Source organism: Triticum aestivum, chromosome 7A (genome assembly GCF_018294505.1).
Source record: "Triticum aestivum cultivar Chinese Spring chromosome 7A, IWGSC CS RefSeq v2.1, whole genome shotgun sequence".
Classification (NCBI taxonomy): domain Eukaryota; kingdom Viridiplantae; phylum Streptophyta; class Magnoliopsida; order Poales; family Poaceae; genus Triticum; species Triticum aestivum.
This window is the reverse complement of record NC_057812.1, coordinates 695,163,121-695,187,325: the sequence shown is the minus strand read 5'-3', so window position 1 is coordinate 695,187,325 and position 24,205 is coordinate 695,163,121. Positions and strand designations below refer to the sequence as shown.

At 41.9% G+C, this 24,205-nt stretch overlaps 1 protein-coding gene and 1 pseudogene across 1 annotated transcript; both read right to left on the bottom strand.

The window, feature by feature from the left end:
• Positions 1-9,545: 9,545 nt before the first annotated feature.
• Positions 9,546-10,830, bottom strand: LOC123148708 (GDSL esterase/lipase At1g28600-like). Its single transcript, XM_044568197.1, has 3 exons — positions 10,566-10,830; positions 10,253-10,474; positions 9,546-10,183 (listed from the first exon to the last, which is right to left on the bottom strand). Exons 1-3 carry the CDS (start codon positions 10,828-10,830, stop codon positions 9,546-9,548), a joined length of 1,125 nt encoding a protein of 374 aa, XP_044424132.1.
• An 11,762-nt stretch (positions 10,831-22,592) lies between these two features.
• On the bottom strand, positions 22,593-23,926 carry LOC123148692 (GDSL esterase/lipase At1g28600-like; annotated as a pseudogene).
• Between the last annotated feature and the right edge of the window lie 279 nt (positions 23,927-24,205).

Sequence of the window (24,205 nt, the reverse complement as noted above, 5' to 3'; positions counted from 1 at the left end):
ATCCACGGATCAAATTTTAGAAAACTTTTCGAACCTCCTCGACCCGCGCTTAGCTCGCTCTGCTTCCAAGGTCTCCGTATCGTCCTCCTCGTCGCCAGCCGCCTCCTGTCGCTGGTCTCCGCCTCCGTCAACGGGAACCATCCCCGTCGTTGCCGCCGTAGCGAGTTCATCGCCGAACTAGGGTATGAACTCGATCACTGTGCTATCTCTATCTGATTCCTAGCACATTGTGTTCGCCATGTATCTTGCCACGATTGAGATCATTCTTATCCAGTCAAAGCACTCCGTAGTTTAGTCGTGAATTGAGAATTTAGGGTTAGGTTTCTGCCGAAACCATCTCGGACCCACCGAGTTGTGGAACTCGGTACCACCGATTCAGCTCAGGCCATTGCACATGTAATTTTTGGTCTGACCGAGAATTGCAAATCGGTGTGACCGAGTTCAGGACTTTGTCAAACCCTAGCAGTTTCGGTGCCACCGAACTGTGACACGGTCTGACCGAGTTCACTAGTTTAGGTTCCATCAGCTGCTTCCGTATCACCGAGTTTACAAATCGGTTGATCCGAAATGCTTTCTGTGGAAAACTAAAACTAAGTTTTTGACTCATTCTTTTGCAAAAACCTCTGCATTTTGTGATGCTCATCCACTCTATCTCATCTATATCTATTCACAGGGTCTGCTGTCAGTATTTGCAATATGTCTAATCAGAGTGACAGCCAGAACAAGTCAGAGGAGCAGGTTCACTTGAGTGAGGGCACTAGTCCCTCTAGCAGCTCATATGATGGCAGCAGGAGCACCCCAAGCAACTTACCCAAAGCTGGCACCAGGGCCAGAAAGAAGAAGACCTCTGAATATGAGGATGAAGACTATGTGGCAGTTAAGGATGAGGCCACTTCCAAGAAGAAAGTGGTTAAGAAGGAATATAGCACTACTGCTACCAACTAAGCCTGGCATGAAAACCAAAATGCCTGCAAAGAGAATTCCAATGTCTAAGGCCAGAGCATCTACTCAAGTCCCTTTGGAATATGAACTCAAAGAGGCTACTGCAGAAGGGAAGAAGAGGAAGGAGAGGGTCAAGAAGACCACTGCTAGAATGCTTGGGAGATCCTCAATCATGAGAGATTCTGAAGAGGAAGAGGAAGAAGATGCTGCACCAGCACCCAAAGCTCAGAAGCTTATGGGTGATGCCATCAGGGCAGGGGCTGTTCCATCTAAGCCTAAGACTGCTCCAAAGGCTGCAGCTCCAGCTCCAAAGCCAAAACCAAAGAGGAGCACCAGGAACATCCCTGCTGAGGAGAAGAACAAGGCCCCAGTGCCTGAAGCTGAATTGGAAGAAGAAGATGATGAGTCACATGTCTTGAGGAAGCTGAAACCAAAAATCCCATATCACAATGATGCTCATCTAGTTGCTGAGAACATGAAGATCGGAAAGGACTCAGGTCTGAGGCTATGGAGAGAGTCAGATTCATATGCCACCAGGAGGAGGACTACTGTGGACAACAGGTTCCATACAAAGGAACAGCAGGACTTCTATGAGACAGTGTTGCTTGACAAGAAGCCCATAGTGTGTGACATGAGATGGGTCGACTGGGACTACATCAAGGAGAATGAGGATCACTATCCAGGTGTACATGACAGTTTCAGGGCTTGTGGAGTCGATGAGTTTGTGGCTCAGAAGCTCACAAAATGGAATGATGAGCTCATCATGTAGTTCTACTCCACAGCTCATTTCTACCCAGATGGAAGGATTGTTGGATGTCTGAAGGTATGAGGTACCAGTCCACGGTTGCTGAATGGGAAAAGTTGATCAATGCCCCAAAAGAGAGTGAAGATGACTTGGATGTCTATGCCAACAAGAAGAAGGATCACAACACCATGGCACACATGTACAAGGAGATCCCAGATGCTGCTCTTGAGACACATAAGTTCGAATTTGTACATTACCTTCTGTCCGGCTTGCCAACCATCAACTGGATCCTCAGGCACACTCTCTTGCCAAAGTCAGGTGATCACAAGATGATTGGAGGCCATGCAATTAACTTGCTTCACATCTTTGATGTCCCATAGAAGTTCAAAGTCATGAGCCTAATAGTTGAGACTATCAAGAGGACAGCTGCAGATCAGAAGAGGAGTTGTGGGTATGCCCCACAGATCCAGGAGCTAATCAACTCCAAGATGGGCACTGATACATATCTGCTGGACAAGGAGCACATGCCTATCTATCCAGACTTCGAGGACAACACTGTGGTTATGAATGAGGATGAACCATCTTCTGTGCACGCACAAGCCAAGAAGGAGAAGGCAAAAGCTGAAAAGGCTGCTAGGATGCCAACTACTGAAGAAGCATCTCAGTATCTTCTGAAGAGCAAGCAAGATCAGCTTGGCTACTTGATTGCCTCCACTCTGGGGATTGAGAAGGGACTAGCCACCTTAACTCAAAACCAAGAGAGCTTGGAGAGGATCGTGGAGCAAAAGTTCTATGACTTGGATGTGAAGGTAACTGAAATATATTTGCCTTTCCGGACCAAGGCAAGATTGGGGGGAGGGGCGTCCAAAATCATTGGTGCTACACAGCTAAGAGGATGCAGAAGACGCTCCGAGCAAAATGTAAAAATAAACGTCGATTTGAAGCATCGATGGCCGAGGCATTAATTACTCAGGAGGCGGCAAACTTCGTGACAACACACTATGAAGCAAAAAATTCGTCATTTGCATAATCCAAAGCCTTGGTACAATGCTAGCGACCATAAATCCAACCTCATCCTATTCAGACGGAATCTCGCACCAGCCGGTGCTTCAAAACCAATATCGTTGGATGTCCAAGAATGGTGGACCATTTCGTTGTATATCTTCACCAACCTAACAGAAGTGCGGCCGCACATCGAGTAAGTTCTCGCGTACATTGTTTCACAACTTCTAATTCCTTTGAACTGCTCTTATTCCCAAATATATTTTGATACAATCGATACGTCTCCTAATTCCCGGATGAGCGGTGATCCAAAAGGAAACCATCGAAGAGTATGAGCTTCTGGCAAAGCAAAGAGGCAGAGTATTATGGGAGAGTTGAAGCAATTTATGAACTTCTATTCTATGGTCAAAACGCACCGAACGTCGTAGTCTTCAAATGTTACTGGTTCCAGCCGAAGGAGACTAGAAGGACTAATGAACATATAGGGCTAATCGAAATCAAACAAAGCACCCATTTAGATGTTCCCGATGTCTATATTACGGCTTAACAGGCGACCCAAGTTTTCTATCTACCGTGGGCCTGCCAAACTGATCCAAATCTGAATGGTTGGAATGTCGTTTATGAAGTGTCGCTACGTGTTTGACCACCTCCCTGCAATGAAGAGGATTATGAACCTCACATTAACACAGACACATATGAAGGTGAATTCTTCCAAGAAACACATCTTTCCAAAAAAACTCTTCAAGAAACGCTCTACTTCACAGCAGAACATTGAAATACACAGCAATAGTGAACCCAACTTCACCCCTGAGACGGAACAAGAAGAGCCTGAACAACAAGAGGTTACTGCTGCGGATGACTTGTAAATGCTTGACCGATTACATAAAGGTGGCCTTCCACATGTTGATGCTGCTGAACCCGATGAGCACTTCATTCATGATAGTGACGATGACGATGCATTTATTGATATCGGAGCATTTATTGAACCCGATGATCCAGATTATTATTAGGGATTCAGTTTTTTATGTTGTACTTGATTTATATAGTTACTTGTATGATTGTATGATTTATATAGTTAGTTGTATAATTTTCTTACTTTGTATGATTGTTTGTTATACATAGTGTCATGGTCTTGATATCCGTCCCTGTCGGCCCTCGCCCACTTTATGATTCGGATGTGCTATATTCCCTTTTATAACTATTTGTTGCATTTTGCATTTATGACAATTATGGCCATCAAGTTGACATAGAGATATTTTTATCTAGGAGGTATGTGAACCGGAAATTGCAACCGACCCTCTTGTCAAAAAGTTAAATTTATTTGAAAAATAAATTTGAAATAAAAAATAAAAGAATTGAAAAATAGAAGATGAAATTGGAGTTGTATGTTTTCGATGTCATCGATGATCACAAGATGAAGATGAATGCAATGTGCTTGAAGATGGATGCAATGCGCTTGAAGATTAAGAAGATTAGAAAATATGCCATTGATAATGAGGCTTGGTATTATTATGCTGTTGGATCAATTGTTACCTTAATTGCGATCTTCATCACATTTGTTGTGATGAGGGTAAGTTTTCTCTAGTGTTTTGCTTAACAAATGTATACTTAGCTTTGTACATGCTTGTTAGCCCTATTATGCCACATACTTTCCTTATTTTCCCCAAAAAAGACATACTTAGATAATTATCCTCCTAAATGACATAATTAGCTTATTTAGTTCATTTATGACATAAGTAGCCTATTCATTTCAAAAATGGCATAATAACCTTAGTTCTCTCGTATATGTCATATACTTAACTTATTTTCCTCCTAAATGGCATAATTACCTAAGTTAGATAAAAAATGAGCTATACTTACGTAAGTTGGCTCAAAAATGGCATCATCACGTAGGTTAGCATAAAAATGACCTATACTTACCTTATTTTCCTCCAAATTGACATAATAAGATTAGTTGGCTAAAAATGGCATAATTACCTATGTTAGCTCTAAAGTGACACAAATAAGGAATAAGAAGAAGAAAAACAAGAAAGAGGAGAAAAAGAAAGAATAGAAAAAGAAAGAATAAAAGAAGAAGAATGAGAATGAGGAGGAAAGGGATAAAAAGATAGAAGAGAAGAAGAAAGATGAGAAAAGAAAAAGAAGAAGAAAATTCTTCTTCTTCTTCTAGTCTTATCTTCTTCTTCTTTCTTCTTCTAGTCTTCTTCTTCTAGTCTTCTTCTTATTTTTCTTCTTCTTCTTCTTCTTCTTCTTCTTCTTCTAGTCTTCTTGTTCTTGTTCTTCTTCTTCTTCTTCTTCTTCTTCTGCTTCTTCTTCTTCTAGTCTTCTTCTTCTTCTAGCCTTCTTCTTCTTCTAACTTTCTTACTCCCATTTTTGCAGGTTTGATTCACTTCATGGAAGCAGCATTGATGGACTGCTAGTGTTTAGTTATTGTTTTCACTTGTATTGATGAACAATATGAAACTATGTTTGTATATATGGATGAACTCCGTGAAACTATGTATGTATTGGATCTTTTAATACCCTATGTGTTATGTTGCATTGATGGACTGCTAGACGTTTGATACATGGGCTATGTTTGAGGTTGAAACTATATATATCATATATATCTTTTGAAAATGCAGGGATATAATAGAAAACAGAAAAAACAATAACAATACAGGAACTTTGTCGTCTGCCGCGGATGGCAAAGAAGCCACGTGGCAGCAACCTGTGCAACCTGAAAGCTGACCCATTTGGTCACTTTGCCATCCGTAGCAGACGGCAAAGAGCTGGGTCTACTGACGTCACAAGGCAGATGGCAAAGGGTTGGGCAGCATTGCCATCCACTGGTGGACGACAAAGGCTGCCGTTAGCCACCTAACGTGGCTAACGCATGGTTTTTGCCGTCCATATTCTTTGACATCCGCCACCGATGGCAAAGAACATGTTTACCGTCACAATCTTTGTCGGCAGGTTTGCCGTCGGTGGCAGACGGCAAAGAGCTTTTCCGTCCTCTTTTGGTTCCTTTGCCATCCGCCATGGCAGACGGCAAATAAGCTGATTCCTGTAGTGAGGTGAGAACTATTGAGATAATATTATTTCATTGCTTCCTCTATACGGAGTTTCACAAATAATGCTTCCATCTAACACTAATAATGCACCCTTTGCATTTTTGTCCAGTTGACACTTGGGTGCTTCTACGTTATAATCATGTTGTTACCCTAGTATAGGAAAATGCTTCCACCTATCATCAGAAAAAATGAGTGTAGTTTGAAAGTTGGTGACAGTGCAGATGCATCCTCATCTTGCTATCAAGCTCAGTTTGTTATCCAGTACCAATTGTCCATGCTTCATATAAAAATTAGTTATTCCAAGTAACGGTACCTATCAACCTTGTACAATTTCCATGTTTCTAACGAGGGCGATTCTACTTAGTAAATATTAACTTTCGTTAGGCCAGAAAATTGCTTCCAATCATCATCTTATTGGTTCAGTTTGTATCTTGGTGACACAATAGATGCATCCTCATAATAGTGCCATGCTTACTTTCTTATCTAATATGAGTGATATGTGCTCATATAAATATCTGTAATATTGAGTTGGCATGTTTTCATGCTTCCTACATCTTTGCTAACCCGAGTCAACAACTGAGCTTTCTTGATTCTAACGAATGGATAATGAATCTGAACATCCATGCCAATGTATTTGTTTATTCCACCTAATCCTTTTTTCAGAATTGCTAACATATTACATTTCGTATGCCCTCAGTCGACACTCGACAAGTAAGCAGCGCGAACCAGATTATATGTTGAAGAATCGATATGCGGCTGGTCGTTTAAAGGATGTTGCTAGATATTGTGGTTGTATGCTTCCATCCACTTTATTATTGCTTCAAAATGCCAAACTATATGCTTCGGCCAGACAGTTGTTCTTCCAAACTAGTTCACCAAACATACCTTGCTTATATGCTTCCAATTAAACCTTTAATTGGTCCAGTTGAAAACAAATGTTTTGCTTGAAGCAATTCACATGTGATTTTGATATATCATTGGAAGCACCAGCTCGTCGGAAGAAACATTAATTACAGTTCGAAGCACCACATAGATGAGTGATGCATGCTCCTACACCAAGATAATGTGCACCTTGAGGAGCCACGCCAAAGGCAATGACTTGATGGTAGTTTGTCACTTCCCGTACAACAGCAAGTAGGAAACTACTACGATCAAGTATCAGTTTGTTTGAGCATGTATTTAATTCAAATTGTTTGTCTATTGGGACTACGGAACATATTTTTTTGGTCCATGGAAGCAAATGGCTAGTTCTTTTGAACGATGTGTTGTTGTGATAGTGCAATGTTTTTTCTTTTGATGGAAACAAACTATTTGGTTGAAAACAACTCTAGTTGATGAAAACAAAAGAGTGATAAACAAGACAATTTTACTCTTAGATGGAAGCAAATTACTATTTGACTGGAAGCAGTTTTATAGTCGATGGAAGCAAAAAATTGATGCACTTCAAAGAGGTGCAACTCTAATCAGTTTCGTGAAAAAAAAACTCGTTACGAGAAACATAAAAGTCATCTTACAATAAAAAATATCCCATTATGTGAACACAAATCTATTTCAAACCGAAGCAAAATCTTCCACTATTGAATCAAAATCTCCAGTGTATTGTACGCAACATCATGCATCAATTTCCTGGTTTGGAGATGTGCTAACAACACATGGAGCAATTAACCGGAGCACTTACTAGAAGCATGCAGAGCAGTTATGGAAGCACGCCAGCAGAGAAATTAGTGGGGCCGTGCTATATGGAGGAGCGGGCCTTTCTATTTAGAAGATCAGATGGTAATCGCAACTTTAGTCATACGGTCATTACCTGGTCTGATGGAATGCTAGGGATCAGTAGTCTGATCCCTAGTAACATAAAAGTACATCAGTTGTCACTCTCCATAAGACTTTTCAACTTATTCTAACCGCAGTAGGCTACTTGCAAGATTAAACCGAACTAATGCTTGCAAAGTTCAAACCAAAATAATGCACAAAACCCTCTCTATTGATTATTCAGCAAAGTTGTCTAGGAGAAATCAAATAATCATAGAAAAATACACAACTATAGCTCATGCAAAGGCATCACACATAATCTAAACAAAAGGAAAATTCATCACATAGATAACATCGCCGCTAAAAATAAATCAGATGGATTACAATCATGCGATCTTTATATTGAGAAATAAAGGAGATATTGCATCATGGATATTGTTATGAACCCATAGTACACGGAGTGGACTACTCACACATTGTCATGGGAGCATCAACACTCGATGTTGACAAAGAAAGTGACGACTCCCCCCCCCCCTACGGTAGTATACTGAAATAGGGCTGTAGATGAGATCGCTTCGGTTCTTGAAGTGTCGGATACGAAAAAAATTAGATGATGAATATCTAGGAGCCGCTATATATGAGCCATTCGGCACCGAAGGCTCGCTAGGCTGGATCCAGGCTCCCACTCTAACCCAGTCCCTTTAGGCCTCCTCTAGGCATGGGTCCTGGCCTATTCACTCTCTTTTTGTGCAAAACAATCCTCATATCTTTTTGTTTTTCCCGTAAGTCCAAAATACCTATTTTCCCTGAAAACATAATCACTGAAAATCAAGAATCAGCTTTGAGCACTTTGTTAATTTATTAGTTCAAATAAATTCTAAAATTTGCATAATTATAGTATATGGTATGAATAGAACAAATTTGTAGATACATTTAGGGCGTATCATTAAGCTCCCATTAAATCTAAGGATGTTTGAATGGTGAATAGCTTGCTCGTCCCTACCTACGAGCAAAGTTTGAGTTCACCGAAACATGGTGAAGAAGACATCATGCTCCTCCTACGGGTTTGAGGTGGATACATGGAGGCACTATTTGCTAAAGTGTAACATGGCCGTAGTTGCTCCTTCTGCGGGGTTGAGGTGGATACGGGGATGCATTTTTTGTTGGAGTGTAACATGGCTTGTAGCATCTGTGCCATATTTGATGAGGAGCTTTATGGATCTTCTATGTTGGATGGTACTCTGGTAGCTACACTGTGGTTGTTCGAGCTGAGTAAGAAGAAACCTTTATAACCATCTGATAAAGCAGTAGCGTTTGGCAACCCTAAGTAAGTCACTATGCATCTCAAGTACACATACGACAATCTTGGCTCCAAGGACATATCATATACATTGTAAAAGACAACTAAAAGCATTCATACTATGTGTCAAGTTGGGTCTGTCCAACCACCCGTTCCTAACACATGCCACATTATTAGTTTGACATCCCCACCACCATGACTTGTGAAACATGGTCATCAACCAATACATGTGATAGTCTTATATTCATATGTGTCCTCACATGAACTCTGACTCGGGACTAGTTTATAATCATTCAAGCATAGAGTTTCACAAACAAGTCACATAGGAGTATTTGTCAATCAATATAAATGATGTTATTCAATGAACTTTCAATAGCTCATGGATAAGAATATAATCATCACTATGTTGCATGTAGGGTATATTTCTAACACATTAATGTTCATGCATATTTAATTTTATATTCTTTACTCCTTTGATGCTTGAAACTTTTCATATACTAATAATGGAGTCACACATAATACCTTTTGGCCGCTGACCATATGTAAAACAAGACTAGCCAATAATGCATGTCTTAATTTATTTTTAATTTTCCCACTGTTGCACTTTTCGATACGCATATGGTACAAAGTAACAACCTCTGTAATAAAATATAAGACGTCACCAAAAAAATGTCTTATATTTTTGTTACAAAGGGAGTATTCATTAGCCGCAATAATTATTCAAATCTGAAAATGAAGGAACTGGATTCTCCTAGCAAGCCTGGAGCAACGGGATGTCGGCGTACGGGCCATTGACCACCCCATTGGCGATGACATTGTATGCCTTCTCTGTCATGTGGATTTGGTCCCAGTTGGCGAACCTCGACGGGTCGGGGCAAACCTTCGCGTTCTGGTCGCACAGATGGCCAGTGCCGTAGGGGCCATCGCCACCACAACACGCCACCAGAGGCTTGTCAATGCCATTCCTGCTAGGATTCTTGACGAACTCCATGAAGGCACCGTAGTAGTCACCGTAGATGATCCTCACGCCGGGGTTCTGTGACTTAAGCTTGGTGATCTCTTGTTTCAGTAACTGGTTGTGCATCTGGGAGAACGCGTTGAACCACTTGAGGCAACCATACTGGTCGTAGTCCGTGGACGTGTAGCTTTTGTTACCACTCAGGTAAACCGGCACGCACCCGATGGGGAAGTTCCCTGGGACAAGGACCGTCTTGGCACCGAGGTTGATCACCTCTTGGACACCGGCACCTATGCGAGCAATCACGTCGGGTATGTACTCCTTGGCCGTGTCCCGGCTGTGCGTATGATCGAAGAACCAAAAGTTGTAGTCGTTGCCGCCGATCTCGCCAAAGACGACCAGGGATTCGCTCAGGAGACTCTTGGTGGCAGCTGATCACAGCCAAAAAAAGAAAGAATAAGTTGACCAAGAACACATATGGAGTACATGTGCATGCAGACAAGTGGCGTAATTAGAATATGATAAGCGTGCGAGCACTTTCTTGAAAGAAGCCAGCTGCTCGTCGAGGCACCCGCGCTGCAGACTGAAGTTGTACCTTGACATGAAGTACGTGGGGTTGAGCGCAATAGCGCCAAAAACGGCAAAGTTGGCACCGGTCGGGAACTTCCCCGTCTTCTCCTCGGGAATGCTCGGCGGCAGCAACGGCAGGCCCAACGCTTGCGCTGACACAACATCAGGCACCAAACTCAGCATGCACACGGATTAATTTCGAACTGTTGGAACACACATGCGCGCATGCATGTACGTACTCACCGTAGAAGTCGATGATGAGACGCCCATCGGAGGCACGGCCCGTGGGGCGGTGGAAGTAGGTCTCTCCGTATGGGGGCACTGAGGGCGGACTCGGCGGACTGTTGCGGCTGATGTACGCGAAGTTGCCGGTGTCGGTGATGGAGTCGCCGAAGGAGAAGATGCGCTTGAAGCAGCCGCACGACCCTAGATCAGCGTTGAGCAGCAGGAAGGCAAAGACCAAGATGACTGCAAGGGAAATGGAGCTGTGGCGACTGGAATTCCCCATCTTAGAAATCTGGCTGAACAGGGGAAGAGACGGATGCTAGCTATCTGGTTACAAATAGAAGTCTTGCAGATCTACGTTTCGTTTAGTATTCAAGATGGGTTCCCTTCATCCCCATTTATATTAGAGCGTTATGCGGTCAAGATGGGTTCCCTTCATCCCCATTTATATTAGAGCGTTATGCGGTCAAAGTGTGTATATCAAGATGACTGTCAATTTCATTAATGCTATTTTTTAGCAGTGTGTATCTTACTACCCCACAATTCTTTCCCTACAGTTATATCTTTCGTGCATCGTGAAGATATTGCTAAATATATCTTTTCTCTTACGGAAATTGCTAAATATATCGAGTTCTGAAAGATAAGACTGGGTTTCTATGCCCATAATTAATTTATGCACTTTTTTGGGCTGACTATTGACTTAAATTATCTTGATTTTTCCTCACAAAAAAATTATCTTGATTTTCAGTCAATTCGCACTCCACCGTCTAATTGGGATCCAAAGGCCCATCTGCCTTCTTCTTTCTCTGCTTAACAGGTGACTGATTTGTTTTAGATGACAGGCACCTATTTTCCGACAAGACTGTATACAAAAATTAGAATTAAAACTAAAATAATATTACAAACTTGAGTGAACTAAAGACATTTGCACTACTCTAAAAAAATTAAATGAAAAATACATATAGACATAATGACAAAAACTTGAGCAGAACTTGCACGTTTTGACAATATGTAAGAATGATCATATAATAGCGTAATTTTTTTGTAATAGTATAAGTTGCACACACATTACATAATACTTGCGTTTACCTTTGGAGATTGATCGCCTCATCTCATATTGACAGTATCTTCTCGCGCGCACATACGCACACACGAACACATCGAAGAAGATTTTATGTTTCACATTGATATCACACGTGCTCACACACACTACATACACATGCATGCGCACACACGACAGACACATGTGCACACACACACGCATAAACCCACATGCCCACATATACACACAAAGGAAGGAAAAGCCGACTCAGAAGAAAGGAGAAGAAATAACAAAAGTAAACGCGCATGAAAAAGAAAAAAAAGGAAATTGATTGTACTAGAAAAAAATACAGGCGCCTATGTTATAGCAAAAGCGGTTGCGCACGTGCGTGCGTGTGTTTGATAAATAGATGAAGCCGTCATGTAAAACATGTGTGGCGTTATAAGTTTTTGGACGATGTGTAAGAGGATTGACGAGTCGTTTTAGCATTCACCATATTGACGGGTCGTTTTTAACATTCACATGTTCGGCGTTATAAATATTATTATTTTTGCTTTATTTGGCAGCATATCCATGCGTAGTGAAATAGATCAATTTGGAAATATGGACAAGATTCATGAAAACAATAATCATCAGAGGTCCTTTTGTCCCAATTCACAGCATGTGCAGTACCGAAATCAACCATATTTGGCACAAATAAAAACAACCATTATTCATGCAACATCGAACAAATAGTTCGATACATCTTAGTATACCGGATCTGAATTCAGCCAAGGCTAATTCTTTATCTCCATCTGCTAGCCTGTAGTAGCAAATTTAACAAGATCAGACAGAATTGAACAACTCCACTATCATTAAGGTGCTGGCAAATTATGCAAGAAAGCACCCAGATTTTTGGATTATCACTAAAAATCAAGGAAATGTTGAAGTAACTATGTGTTCAGTAAACGAATACACAGAAATAGCTTACATGCTACCATTTTTTGCAGTCCCTAACTCTCCATGGTCACCAGGCACCACACCACAGTCATGTTGGTACAACTCCTCACCAAGCGGATATGCCATTCTGTCTGTAACTCATTACATGGAAATATGTGGGTCTGGATCATGGTTGAGAAGATTACTTCTTCCTTATAAAAAGCTTTGCTACATTCTTCGAGCAGAAAATCCACAAAGAATCTTGGTGGCGTGTTCGCAACAAAAGCTACATAGTGCAATATACTATTCTAAAACTCTAAACAACGGATCTGATTTAATATCTCCATGAAACACTGAACAAACTTTCAGCACTAAGTGGAACACAAAATTGCAGAGGTTCAGTAAGGAATCTCCGAATAATAAATAATAAGTATGAAAAGTAACTATTGTCCTTTCAGAATAAACATTTATCAATCAACTTAGTTTGAATATTTAAATCTCGGCAACTGGTCAATATAGTGCATATTTACACGGACGAGGATTTGTGGCTCTGAGGTGCTGTCCCCCCTGAAATCTTCGTCATGCGTTACTCTAGCCAGATCTCCACATTAATCAATATGAAGCATTTCTATGCTCATATACGAGCTGAATACAATCGTTACATACGTGGTGAGATGGGTCCATTATTAAATGCCGGTGACAGATGCAGCAGGGAGTGGTGCGTCTGAGATTGGGTCACCTTGTGCTCAACATTAATTTCATCTGAGTGGATCGTTACCAAAAACAACAGAAGTCAATTTTATAGAGCAGTAAACAGTTTATAAAATAATATTAATTCATATAGATCTTGGCAACATAAATCACCAGGGCAATGATTTACTGTTACATGTGCGCCGGGAGATAAGATAACAATCAGGTGGATTTTTATTTTTATTTTGTAAAATCACAAACCACAACACACACACACACACACACATATATATATATATATATATATATATATATATATATATATATATATATATATATATATATATATATATATATATTTGGGGAACAGGATTACAACACATATCAGTACTTTAGTGCTACCTGGATCGCTAACGTCCCGTCAAAGATTGACTAAAGATAAACTACTGGTGAGATCAACATATGATTCTCCGCATAATACATAGTAAACTGAATAGCAGCCTAAACTGAAGACAAGGCACACATATAAATGACAGACTAAGATCGGGGAGTAAATACGGGGTGGGTGGGGAGCTCTGCCCAGAGGTAGATGAATTAGTGCTATTTTTAAATAATACATTTTTATATTAAATTTCATAAATATTACGGCATAATTATATTTTTTGAAAATAATACCCAGTCGGCCTACTGCTGGCCGATTGGACCCCAGTCAGCCCACTGCCGGCCGATTGGATGGCGTGCATGCACCCATTTATCTGTTGAGTAAGTATTTCAAAAATGTTGAAGAAGTATTTAAAAAAATGTTGCTCATGCATATAAAAATGTTAATCAACCATTTGAAAAACAAATATTGAACAAGTATTTGAAAAATGTTGAAAAAATATTTGAAACTATTGAATAGGTATTTGAAAAATGTTGAAGAAATATTTTCAAAAATGTTGATCATGTATATAAAAATGTTAATCAAGCTTTTGCAAAAAATGGTGAACAATTATTTGGAAAAATGTTGAACAAGTATTTGAAAGAATGTTGAACAAGTATTTGAAAAAATATTGATCATGTATATAAAAATGTTGAACAAGTATTTGTAAAAATGTTGATCATGTATATAAATGCTTGATTAACATTTTTATATGCATGATCAACATTTTTTTAAATACATCTTCAACATTTTTCAAATACTTATTCAACAGATAAATGGGTGCATGCACCTGTCGGCCTAGAGGAAACAGACTGGGCGACAGGCAGTGGGCCGACTGGGTTCCAATCGGCCAGCAGTAGGCCGATTGGGTTTTATTTTTGAAATATATAATTATGCCGTAATATTTCTAAAATTTATTTAAAAAATTATATTATTTTAAAAAATAGCGATGAATTAACTGCAAACAGAGGGTTACTAGTGGGACCGGATCTGCAAAAAGGGCATGCATATACACAGTGATATGTTTGCATGAATTAATAGATACGGAGAAGTATACACAGCACGCGTACTATATGTTTCGAATCTAAACGCATGTGACCGGTGGAGATGTAAGGGGGTGCAGTACCTATATAGTTGAAGCTAATATATCGAGGAGAAAATAAACTTTGCTAGTGAAAAGGGGAGAGAAATGGACCTTGTTCCCATTCTAGGTACAGCATATAGCGGTTGATTGGATGGTGAAGCCTTTTCGCACTTGAGGTCGATGAGTCATCTGTGTGTTGATGTCCTTGCGGATCTCATGAGTTGGAGATAACACACGTGCTCCCTCACCTTGAGTGTCATTTTTCCGGAGGCTCCTAAGAGCATCTCCAACAGGTGCACAAAAATTCAGTGCCCTAAAATAGTTTTAGCGCGCCACTGGAGCACTTTTAGTGCGACAGACCCAATATTGCTTTAACAGATGCCCAAAAATACGCGCCCAAAAGAACACGCAGTGTAAATTGTGAAGCACACGCAATCCGGCGCCTCAAATTTGCAGCTTTTAATAGCGTTTTTCAGCGTGCGCCCAACTCTTTTTTGCGCGCGCACTGTTTTACAGCTTCTGCTTGAGCTGTCCGGCGCCCAAAAAACCTGAATTTTAGCGCGCGGCCCAGTTTTTGGGCGCCTGTTGGAGATGCTCTAAGAGCAGTGGCAGGAGGCGAGCTATGGAGCATGAGTGAGGGGGACGACACGAGTCGGACGAGGTGAGAGGTATGATCCATCACCGTATAGTGGGGCTTGGGGTGGCAGGGGCAGCGGAGGCAGCAGTGAATATAGGGCTTTCATTCCCAAGTCACGCGAGAGAGGAGAGGTCGGTGAAGAATTTATTTCGCCGGGTAAGTGGAGGCGGGCAAGGTTATGGAGGGGTGCTACAAAGCAGTTTATCGCTGCCATTCGCGCTACGCGAACAAGGTTAGGATCTTGAGGCGCTGTGAACCGACTATAGAGGAAGGCGTATGAGTCAACTTGAGGGTTGCGCGAGATTTGTAGAAACCCATTAGGCCCAATTTTACACCAGGAGCCAAAAATTGTCACTGGAGCAGTGGCCAAGCCTTGAACTCGCCCGAGTTTAGCGAACACAGCAGTTCAAAGTGGGATTAGAGGTAAACTAGTCGACAACCCGTGCATTCGCACGGTCTAGTTTATGATTTATTTTCTTATATGAAATTAGTATACAATATATTTTCATATATTTTAATGTCCATCTAAGTGAAGCTGCTCACTTATTTTGTCAAATTGATCCGGCAAAAAATTAAGTTGATTTGACAATGATATTTCTATTAAAATATCATATTATCACATTATTCATGCCAATACCACAATTGGACGATTTATTGCATTTATGCATCTAGTTATCCATGTCATCCAACTTTCTTTATAGTGCATGCTCGGTTGGTTATATGGTTTTCAGATAAATCAACTACAATGCTTATATTTTGTTTTTAGGGATAGAGCAGACAATTGAAAGACTTGTGAAACAATATGATAGATAATTTGATTTTGTTTCACTTGAGTTACTACCGATTGAGCCCATCCAATGATATATTAAAGTAATTTAATGTAGCATTAGAAAATACCCATAAAATATAGTATTTGCAAAAGTTTGTATTTAACTAACAATTTTTTTATTAATATTTATTTTGTCGATACAAACTTTGGACATATTGAATCTTAGTCATTACTCATGAGGTTTTTTTACCACTTTTTGTATGAATTGATATTTTGCATATATTGAGATAGGCAATTATTGAAAAACTTATCAAATCATGACTAATGAGATATGCCTAACAATTTGGAGTTTTTACGTTTTGGCAGAAATAATTCCACCCATGTAGTTGTAGTCTTGAATGTCCTATTTTGATAACTGACACCTCAGACCACTAAAAATTAAACCTCTCACATGAAGTGAAGTGCAAACGAATATATCTAATAATCATATAGGGTTAAAATCTCAAATAGTGAGAAATGTTATGAAAACTCACAAATCATTGGAGCTTGTCAAAGAGTTTCAGATGAAATATCACAGACATTTGCGACGGCTTTAAAATTGCCACTACTTAGTTAACTTCTAAATAAAATAAAATAAAGTATCATCCATGGCCACTCCTTAGAAATAATTGCTTTAAGTTAATTCTCCATCTTATTTCTACCAATGTTGGATTAAGAAGAGATTTCTGCTATTATACATTTAACGAAGGGAGTACTCATCATCTGTGGAGGCTATATGGCTCCCTTCCCATGACAACAACCGGAAGAATGACACTGGGATTCAGCTTCAATCTTGGATAGCTGAGCCAGACATGCTTGCCACGATTCACATATTTGTGCATACCAAACAGGACCGCAACAATAGTGTAAGAGTAGTTGAATACATCAATAGTTTGGTAAGTTATGTTTAATATCAAAAATATTTGATTTTCATAACCTGGTCAGAGTACCTAACTCTAGTTCTTGTGTGCATCTAGGTTCTAACATAACCATGTTGGCAGACATAAACATGAACTGCTACCTTTTATGGACGGAAAGAGGAAGAATCGTGTCAATGATATATAATTTTCTTCTCTTATGGGCCAGGCGGTCATGTATTTCCTGAATGATGGTTGTGGCCTGTTACAAAAACCCCAAGTGATCTTTAAATTATTTCTATTTTTCTTTATTAATAACACGCTCAAGTTATCGTTGCTTCTTACCACCTGTCATCATGATCAGCAGAACTTTGTTTCTTAACTCTTGTTGTCCTGCATGCCTTGTCATGCAATATGTTTACTACAGCTATTGCTTGTCGGTGCCTCAACTATTCTGAAGGCTGCCATGCGCATGGCATGCGTTCTTTATGCAGTCTAGCTTGCATGCATTAGTCAATTTCAAGCAACAAAGTAGACGCGAGGCTTTTCTAGCGTCCTCGATCCACTGACGCTCGGTATGATTATTGTACATATTTTGATATTTCTGATCAACTCGTCAGGATGGACAGTCTATGGCACATGCATGCTGCTCTTCATCATGGACGACCTCAGAGAGATGATATGTGCTTCATATTTTTCATCCGATTGAGATAAATCCTTAGGAAGTCCAGTATATTTTTAGTGCATTGCTCTTCTTTTTTTTCTTCTGGCTCTAATTTCTTTCCTGTATGCTAGCACTGGCCTGCCAGGTGCCTCCATCAAGACCCTGCATTCCCCGGGCTATGGCATGCAAGGCTGGGTAGATCATGCAAGCAGATAGAAGCAGTGCACCTGATGAAATCTCAAGAGGCAGAGGAAAACCTTGAGAATATATTTTTTTTGAACCGGGCGTTACCCCTTTCCATTGCAAACAACGGAAATACAACCAGTTCCGAATACAGAGTCAGGGGAGGGAAAGAGGTAAGGCGAGTTCAAGCATTACCAGGAAACCCACTGCCATTCGGGTCGCCGTCGACCCGAACGTTGTGGGACGAAAACCTGATAACACCTACAGTCATCAGAGAGCTAAGTCCCACGACACCCAGAGAGGGTTACATGCCAACACACCAAAAGTAACATCAAAACAAAAGAGGCGGAACAACTATGAGGAAGATGGCCCTTCCCGCAGAACACTCCACTTCGTCCTGTCCTCAAAGCAGAGTACCTTCACCACGATCTTCACGCTCCTCCAATCAGCTGGGCAGTGTTCTCGCAAAGTCTCATCAGCTGCATCGTGCTGGCCCTGATCACCTCGGCACCTGATCAAAACTTGTCAGCGTCATCACCCTTTTGCAGTCCTGTCCAATACAAAAGAAAGGAGCATATAGAGAACACAATTTCAAAGGGAGACTTAATTTGCTTTTTCTCAAAGGTAGCCTTATTACGAGCAAGACAGATCGCCCAGCAGGTGGCAGCAAGACCAAAAGTATAAAATGTATCCCCTCCTGGAAGAAAGGAATAGCACCAAGAAAAGAATTGCCAATAGTTATCAGGACACTTATCAGTACCAATAGCCACCCCAATAGATCGCCACACAACCCTAGCGACTGAACAAGTAAAGAACAAGTGCTGGGAAGTCTCAATATCGTTACAGAATGAACAAACAGGGTTCCCAGGCCAATTCCTGTGGCGCATCACCTGTCTAGTCAGCACCGCATCTTGCGAAAGTTGCCACATAAAATTTTTGATCTTGAGTGGAATTTTGGCTTTCCAAATCCATTTATAATGGCACCCACTGAGGGGTTTCTCCAGCAACTTATAAACAGATTTGGTACTAAATTTACCATTCTGGTTCAGACCCCAAACCACTCGATCCTCTTTGTCACTTAAAGGAAGATTTTTAACGGTATCCAAAACAACCCCCCATTGCTCAGCCAGCACAGGAGTGAGTCTTCTTCTAAAAAAGGCAGCACTATCCATATCCAGCACTTGTTTGATAGTACATTCAGGGATATTGCAAATGTCAAAGAGTTGAGAGTAATGCTCTTTAAACGGAAGCAGTCCGTTAATAGAGTCACTCCATACCCTGGCAATGTTTCCAGATTCGATGTTGATCTTTCTACCAGTCATGTAAACTTCCTTGACTTTCAGTAAGGCTTTCCAACAGAGAGAGTCAGAAAACCTTGGGACAACATCAGCTACCGTTCTATTCCGCAAGTAACGAGCGCGAACGATGTCTTGCCACAACCCACTTTGAGTTTCAAGCTTCCACCACCATTTCACCATCAGACTAATGTTTTGCTTGCGCAGGTCTTTAATACCTAGACCACCCTTTTCTTTGGATCTGCAGATCCTATTCCATCTCACGAGATAGTATCTCTTTTTTTTGGTACACCCTTGCCAGAAGAATCTTCTTCTATGTTTATCCAATTTCTCAATGAACGTTTTGTTCATCAGCCACATGGACATATGATACAAGGATATCTGAGTGACAACAGAGTCAACTAAAGTGTGTCTCCCTCCCATGGAGGTAGCATTACCTACCCAAGCATCAAATCTTTTCAAATATTTGCAAACAATGAACTCCCAATCGGAGTTTCTCAAGGTAGTATAGCTGACAGCATGCCCAAGTATTTAATAGGGAAGCTGCCTATATCACAATTGAAGAGGTCGGCATATTGCTTAATCACAACATCGTCTCCCCCAACAGTCAGAATTTCACTTTTTGAAAATTAACTTTCAACCCGGACATCATTTCGAACATATACAGCAGCAACTTCAGGTTGACTGCTTTATCGATGTCATGTTCAAGGCAGATAATTGTGTCATCTTCGTACTGAAGTACCGCAACTCCATCAGGGATCAGATCCGCAGCTAAGCCAACCAGCAACTTATTACGCAGAGCATTTTTAATCATCTTCGTGAGGCATTCGGCAGCTAAGTTAAACAAGAATGGGGAGTGAGGGTCGCCTTGCCGCACCCCTTTCGCACTTTGGAAGTACGGCCCCACACTGTTATTTAACTTGATGCTAATCGTGCCATTTCGAAGGATCTGATTAATCCATCCACACCAGGTATCATTGAATCCCCGCAACTTGTGGCATTCAAATAGGAACTCCCAGTTAACCTTATCATACGCTTTTTCAAAATCCAGTTTCAACACCACCCCAACCTTTTTCTTCACACGAGTGTAATTAAGGATTTCATGGAGTGAAAGCACCCTGTCCATAATGTTTCTACCTTTGACAAAAGCATTCTGTACTGGGCTAATTAGCTTGTCAGCATAAACCGAGACTCGGCGATCTAGGACTTTTGTGATGAGATTATAAGGGCAACGAAGCAGACAAATAGGTCTGAACTGTTGGATTTTGTCAGCTCCAGAGAGCTTCGGGAGCAAAGTGATGATCCCGTAGTTCAATCTTTGAACATCCAACGCCCCTCGATGAAAGTGTCTAAACAAGGACATGATATCATCCTTGACAATATCCCAGCAAACTTGAGAATATATGGAAGGGCAGACCTGAGGATGCAGGATGCCGCGGCTTGCCTACTCTGCACCCCTTGGTACACTGCTCGATCCCATCGGTGCTCTCTTGATATGGGGTATGTAATCATCCATACCTCTAGCGGTGCTTCCCGTCTCACCTCAAAAACTAAAAACGAAAGCAGAATGATTGCTCCTTCTCTTTCCAGGTTCCGCCCAAGCTTCTCTAGCACGAAATTGCTGAGCCCCTCACGTGAACCAAGGCATTAAAGGATCCTAATGGCTCCAGAGTTGGAGGCCTGGAGCGTGGTCACCGTCCCTTCTACGTACAGGGGATCAGCGCCAAGTTCTTGTGCAGGATTTTGCGATGCTTGCGGCCCACCCAGCTTCAAGCACATGCGACACTGTCGAACTGCTCACATGGAACCCGACCACAGGAGACTCTGTGCAGTTCCCGCATGGCACACCCATCTGCAGCATCAACTGCAGCTGCCACCAGTTTTCTTGGATGAGAATTGGATCGTGGTTTTGTTCGAGGCAAGAAAAAAGGAGCTACTACGTACTGTGTTTGTGGAAACAGGCATGGCCGGAGCGCATTAGATTGAATCTATGCGTGAAAGGAGAGGAACATGGTGACGGTATTTTTCTAGGACACATGGTGATGGTCCTGTTTCTTTTTTTTTTAAGAGGGGGCATCTATGCGTGAAAGGAGAACGTGGTGATTTTGAGGAGGATATATGCACTCTTATAAGACTCCTATATAACATTGTTTGTTTAGTAATTTATTTATTTTTTGAGAATTTGTTTAGGACAATATTGATTGTTTTTCACATGTTAGTTATGTGCAAGTTGGCTCAGGTTCACGTTTAGATTGGATATTTTTTCGTCACAGGCGTAACGTAAATCGTAAGGTTAAGATAGATTAATTATGTAGATCGGACGATTCAGAATGATTAAGATATTGCTATGATATGTGTCCACATATGAACTCCGACCAGGGAGTAGTTCATAATAATCTCTAAATTCAAGCATAGAGTTTGGCAAACAAGTCACATACTTGCCAATCAATAAAAATGATATTATTTAGTGAACTTTTTTTTTTGAAAGATCCAGATTGCCTGGCTTTTCATTGATTTAGCAGAGGGGAGAGTACAAAAAATGCTGACTGATCGAGAACGCGATCAGTAGCAGAGAGGTGAGAACAAAAGGTGGGCTAGCAACTAGGGGAGCCCATACTAGCTTAAAGATCAGAAAAACGTTTATCTCACGTTTGGTCCCCGAAAGGGGTCTCTAAGCAGGCTGCGCCGGCGAGGCGCCGTTGCTCCAAGTCACTTCTGGCAGCGCCGATGATGTCTCTGGCGCTTGGCTGCTTGTTCTTGAAGGTGCAGCGGTTTCGTTCCAGCCATATGTGCCAAGAGATTAGGGCTGTTAGTGACAGAATCCCTCTTCTTTCGCCCGGCTCCGTGTTGCTTGTGATCATGGTCAGCATCTCCGTGGTCGAACTGGGCACTGGCCATCCAGCTGGGCACAGGGCGGCGCATTCCTTCCATGTCGCTGCTTGTTGCCAAACATCTCTGGCCACCCTGCACTCCTAGAAGAGATGCACCGACGTCTCGAGGTTCCGATTGCAGAGTTGACAGAAGTATGCATTTTCCCAGCCCCTCCTCTGCAACCGGTCGTTGCACCACAGCCGGTTTTGGTGCAGGAGCCAGCAGAAGAACTTCACCTGCCCCGTTGCCCAGGTCTTCCAGATGAGGTTTAGTGAACATTCAATAGATAATGAACAGAAAAAATATAATCATTACTATGTAGCCCGTAGGGTATATATTTCTATGTGTCATGCGTGTTTAATTTGATCTTATTTATTCCTTTTACACTTGAACTTTTTTAGATAATCAAGTCACACATAATACTTTTGTGCCACTGACCACATCTAAAACCGGATTGGCAAATAGCATATGTCTTTATTGATTTTTGTTTTTCCCGCGGTTTGGTACGCATATGTTACAAAGTATCATCAGCCGCAGTAATTATTCAAGTCTCAAAACGATGGAACTGAATTTTCCTAGCAAACGTGGAGCGCTAGCAACGGTGTGTCGGCGTACGGGCCGTTGAGCACCCCATTGGCGATGACGCTGTACGCCTTCTCTGTCATGTGGACTTGGTCCCAGCTGGCGAACCTGGACGGGTCGGGGCAAAGCTTTGTGGTCTGGTTGCATGTATGGCCGGTGCCGTAGGGGCCATTGCCACCACAGCACGCCACCAGAGGGTCGTCAATGCCATACCTACTGGGATTCTTGACGAACTCCATGAAAGCACCATAGTAGTCGGCGTAGATGATCTTCACGTCGGCGTTGAGCGACTTGAGCTTGCTGACTTCCTGCTTCAGCAACTGATTATGCATTTGGGAGAAGTTGTTGAACCGCTTGAGGCAGTGGTACTGATCGTAGTCCGCCGACTTGTTGCTCTTGTTACCACTCAGGTACGCCGGCACACACCCGATGGGGAAGTTCCCCGGGACAAGGACCGTCTTGGCACCGAGGTTGATCACCTCCTGGACGCCGTCGCCTATGCGGGCAATCACGTCGGGCATGTACTGCTCGGGTGTGTGTGTGTCACCGCCGTGTCCTGCGAAGAACCAGAAGTTGTAGTCGTTGCCACCAATCTCACCGAACACGATCAGCGACTCGCTCAGGAGACTCTTGGTGGCAGCTGGTCATCACGAAAAAAAAAAGGAATAAGTTGACCAAGAAGACATGTTGCCAAATTAAAATATGATAAGCTGACCATAACGTATGCTTTTGCATGCGTTACATACCATCTCCCGGAGCAATCCGCGCGAGCACTTTCTTGAATGTATCCAGCTGATCGTCGAGGCTCCAAGTAAACGGCACCCCGAAGTTATACCTCTTGAAGAAGTTCGGGTTTAGCGCCGTGGCACCGTACAAGGCGAAGTTGGCGCCCTACGGGAACTGGCCCGTGTTCTCCTTGGGCAGGCTCGGCGGTAGCAGCGGCAGGCCCAACGACTGCGCTGACAGAACATCACGCACCAAATTTAGCATTAGTATGAAATCGGACTATTTGGATTGGAACACACATATACATACATACATGCATGCATATGCACTCACCGTAGAAGTCGACGATGAGACGCCCGTCAGAGGCGCGCCCCGTGGGACGGTGGAAGTAGGTCTCTCCATAAGGGGGCACAGAGGGTGGACCTGGATTCTTATTGTTACGCCCGGTGTACACGAAGTTGCCGGCGTCAGTGATGGAGTCGCCGAAGGTGAAGATGCGTTTGAAGCAGCCGCACGACCCTAGATCAGCGTTGAGCAGCAGAACAGCAAAGATGAAGGGGGCGGCCAGGGAAATGGAACAGAGGCGATTGGTACTTCCCATCTTAGCTATCTGGCTAAGCAGGAGAAATCAGGGACGCCTGCTACCTAGCTATCTGGTTATGAAACAAAGTGTTGCAGATGTACGTTTCGTTTTGCATTCCAGATGAGTTCCCTCGGTCCACATTTTATATTAGAGCGTTATGCGGTCAAAGTGTGTATATCAAGATGTCTATAATTTTAATTAATGATATATTTTTAGGAGTGTGTATTTTACTACCCTACTATTCCTACCCTGCAATTATATGGTTGGTGCATTGTGAACATATCGCCAAATATGGAG

Coding starts and splice junctions, on each gene's coding strand:
- LOC123148708 (XM_044568197.1), bottom strand. CDS start 10,830: ATGGGGAATTCCAGTCGCCACAGCTCCATTTCCCTTGCAGTCATCTTG. Junction 10,475..10,565: donor TCTCATCATCGACTTCTACG/GTGAGTACGTAC, acceptor ATGTTGTGTCAG/CGCAAGCGTTGGGCCTGCCG. Junction 10,184..10,252: donor ATATTCTAATTACGCCACTT/GTCTGCATGCAC, acceptor GGCTGTGATCAG/CTGCCACCAAGAGTCTCCTG.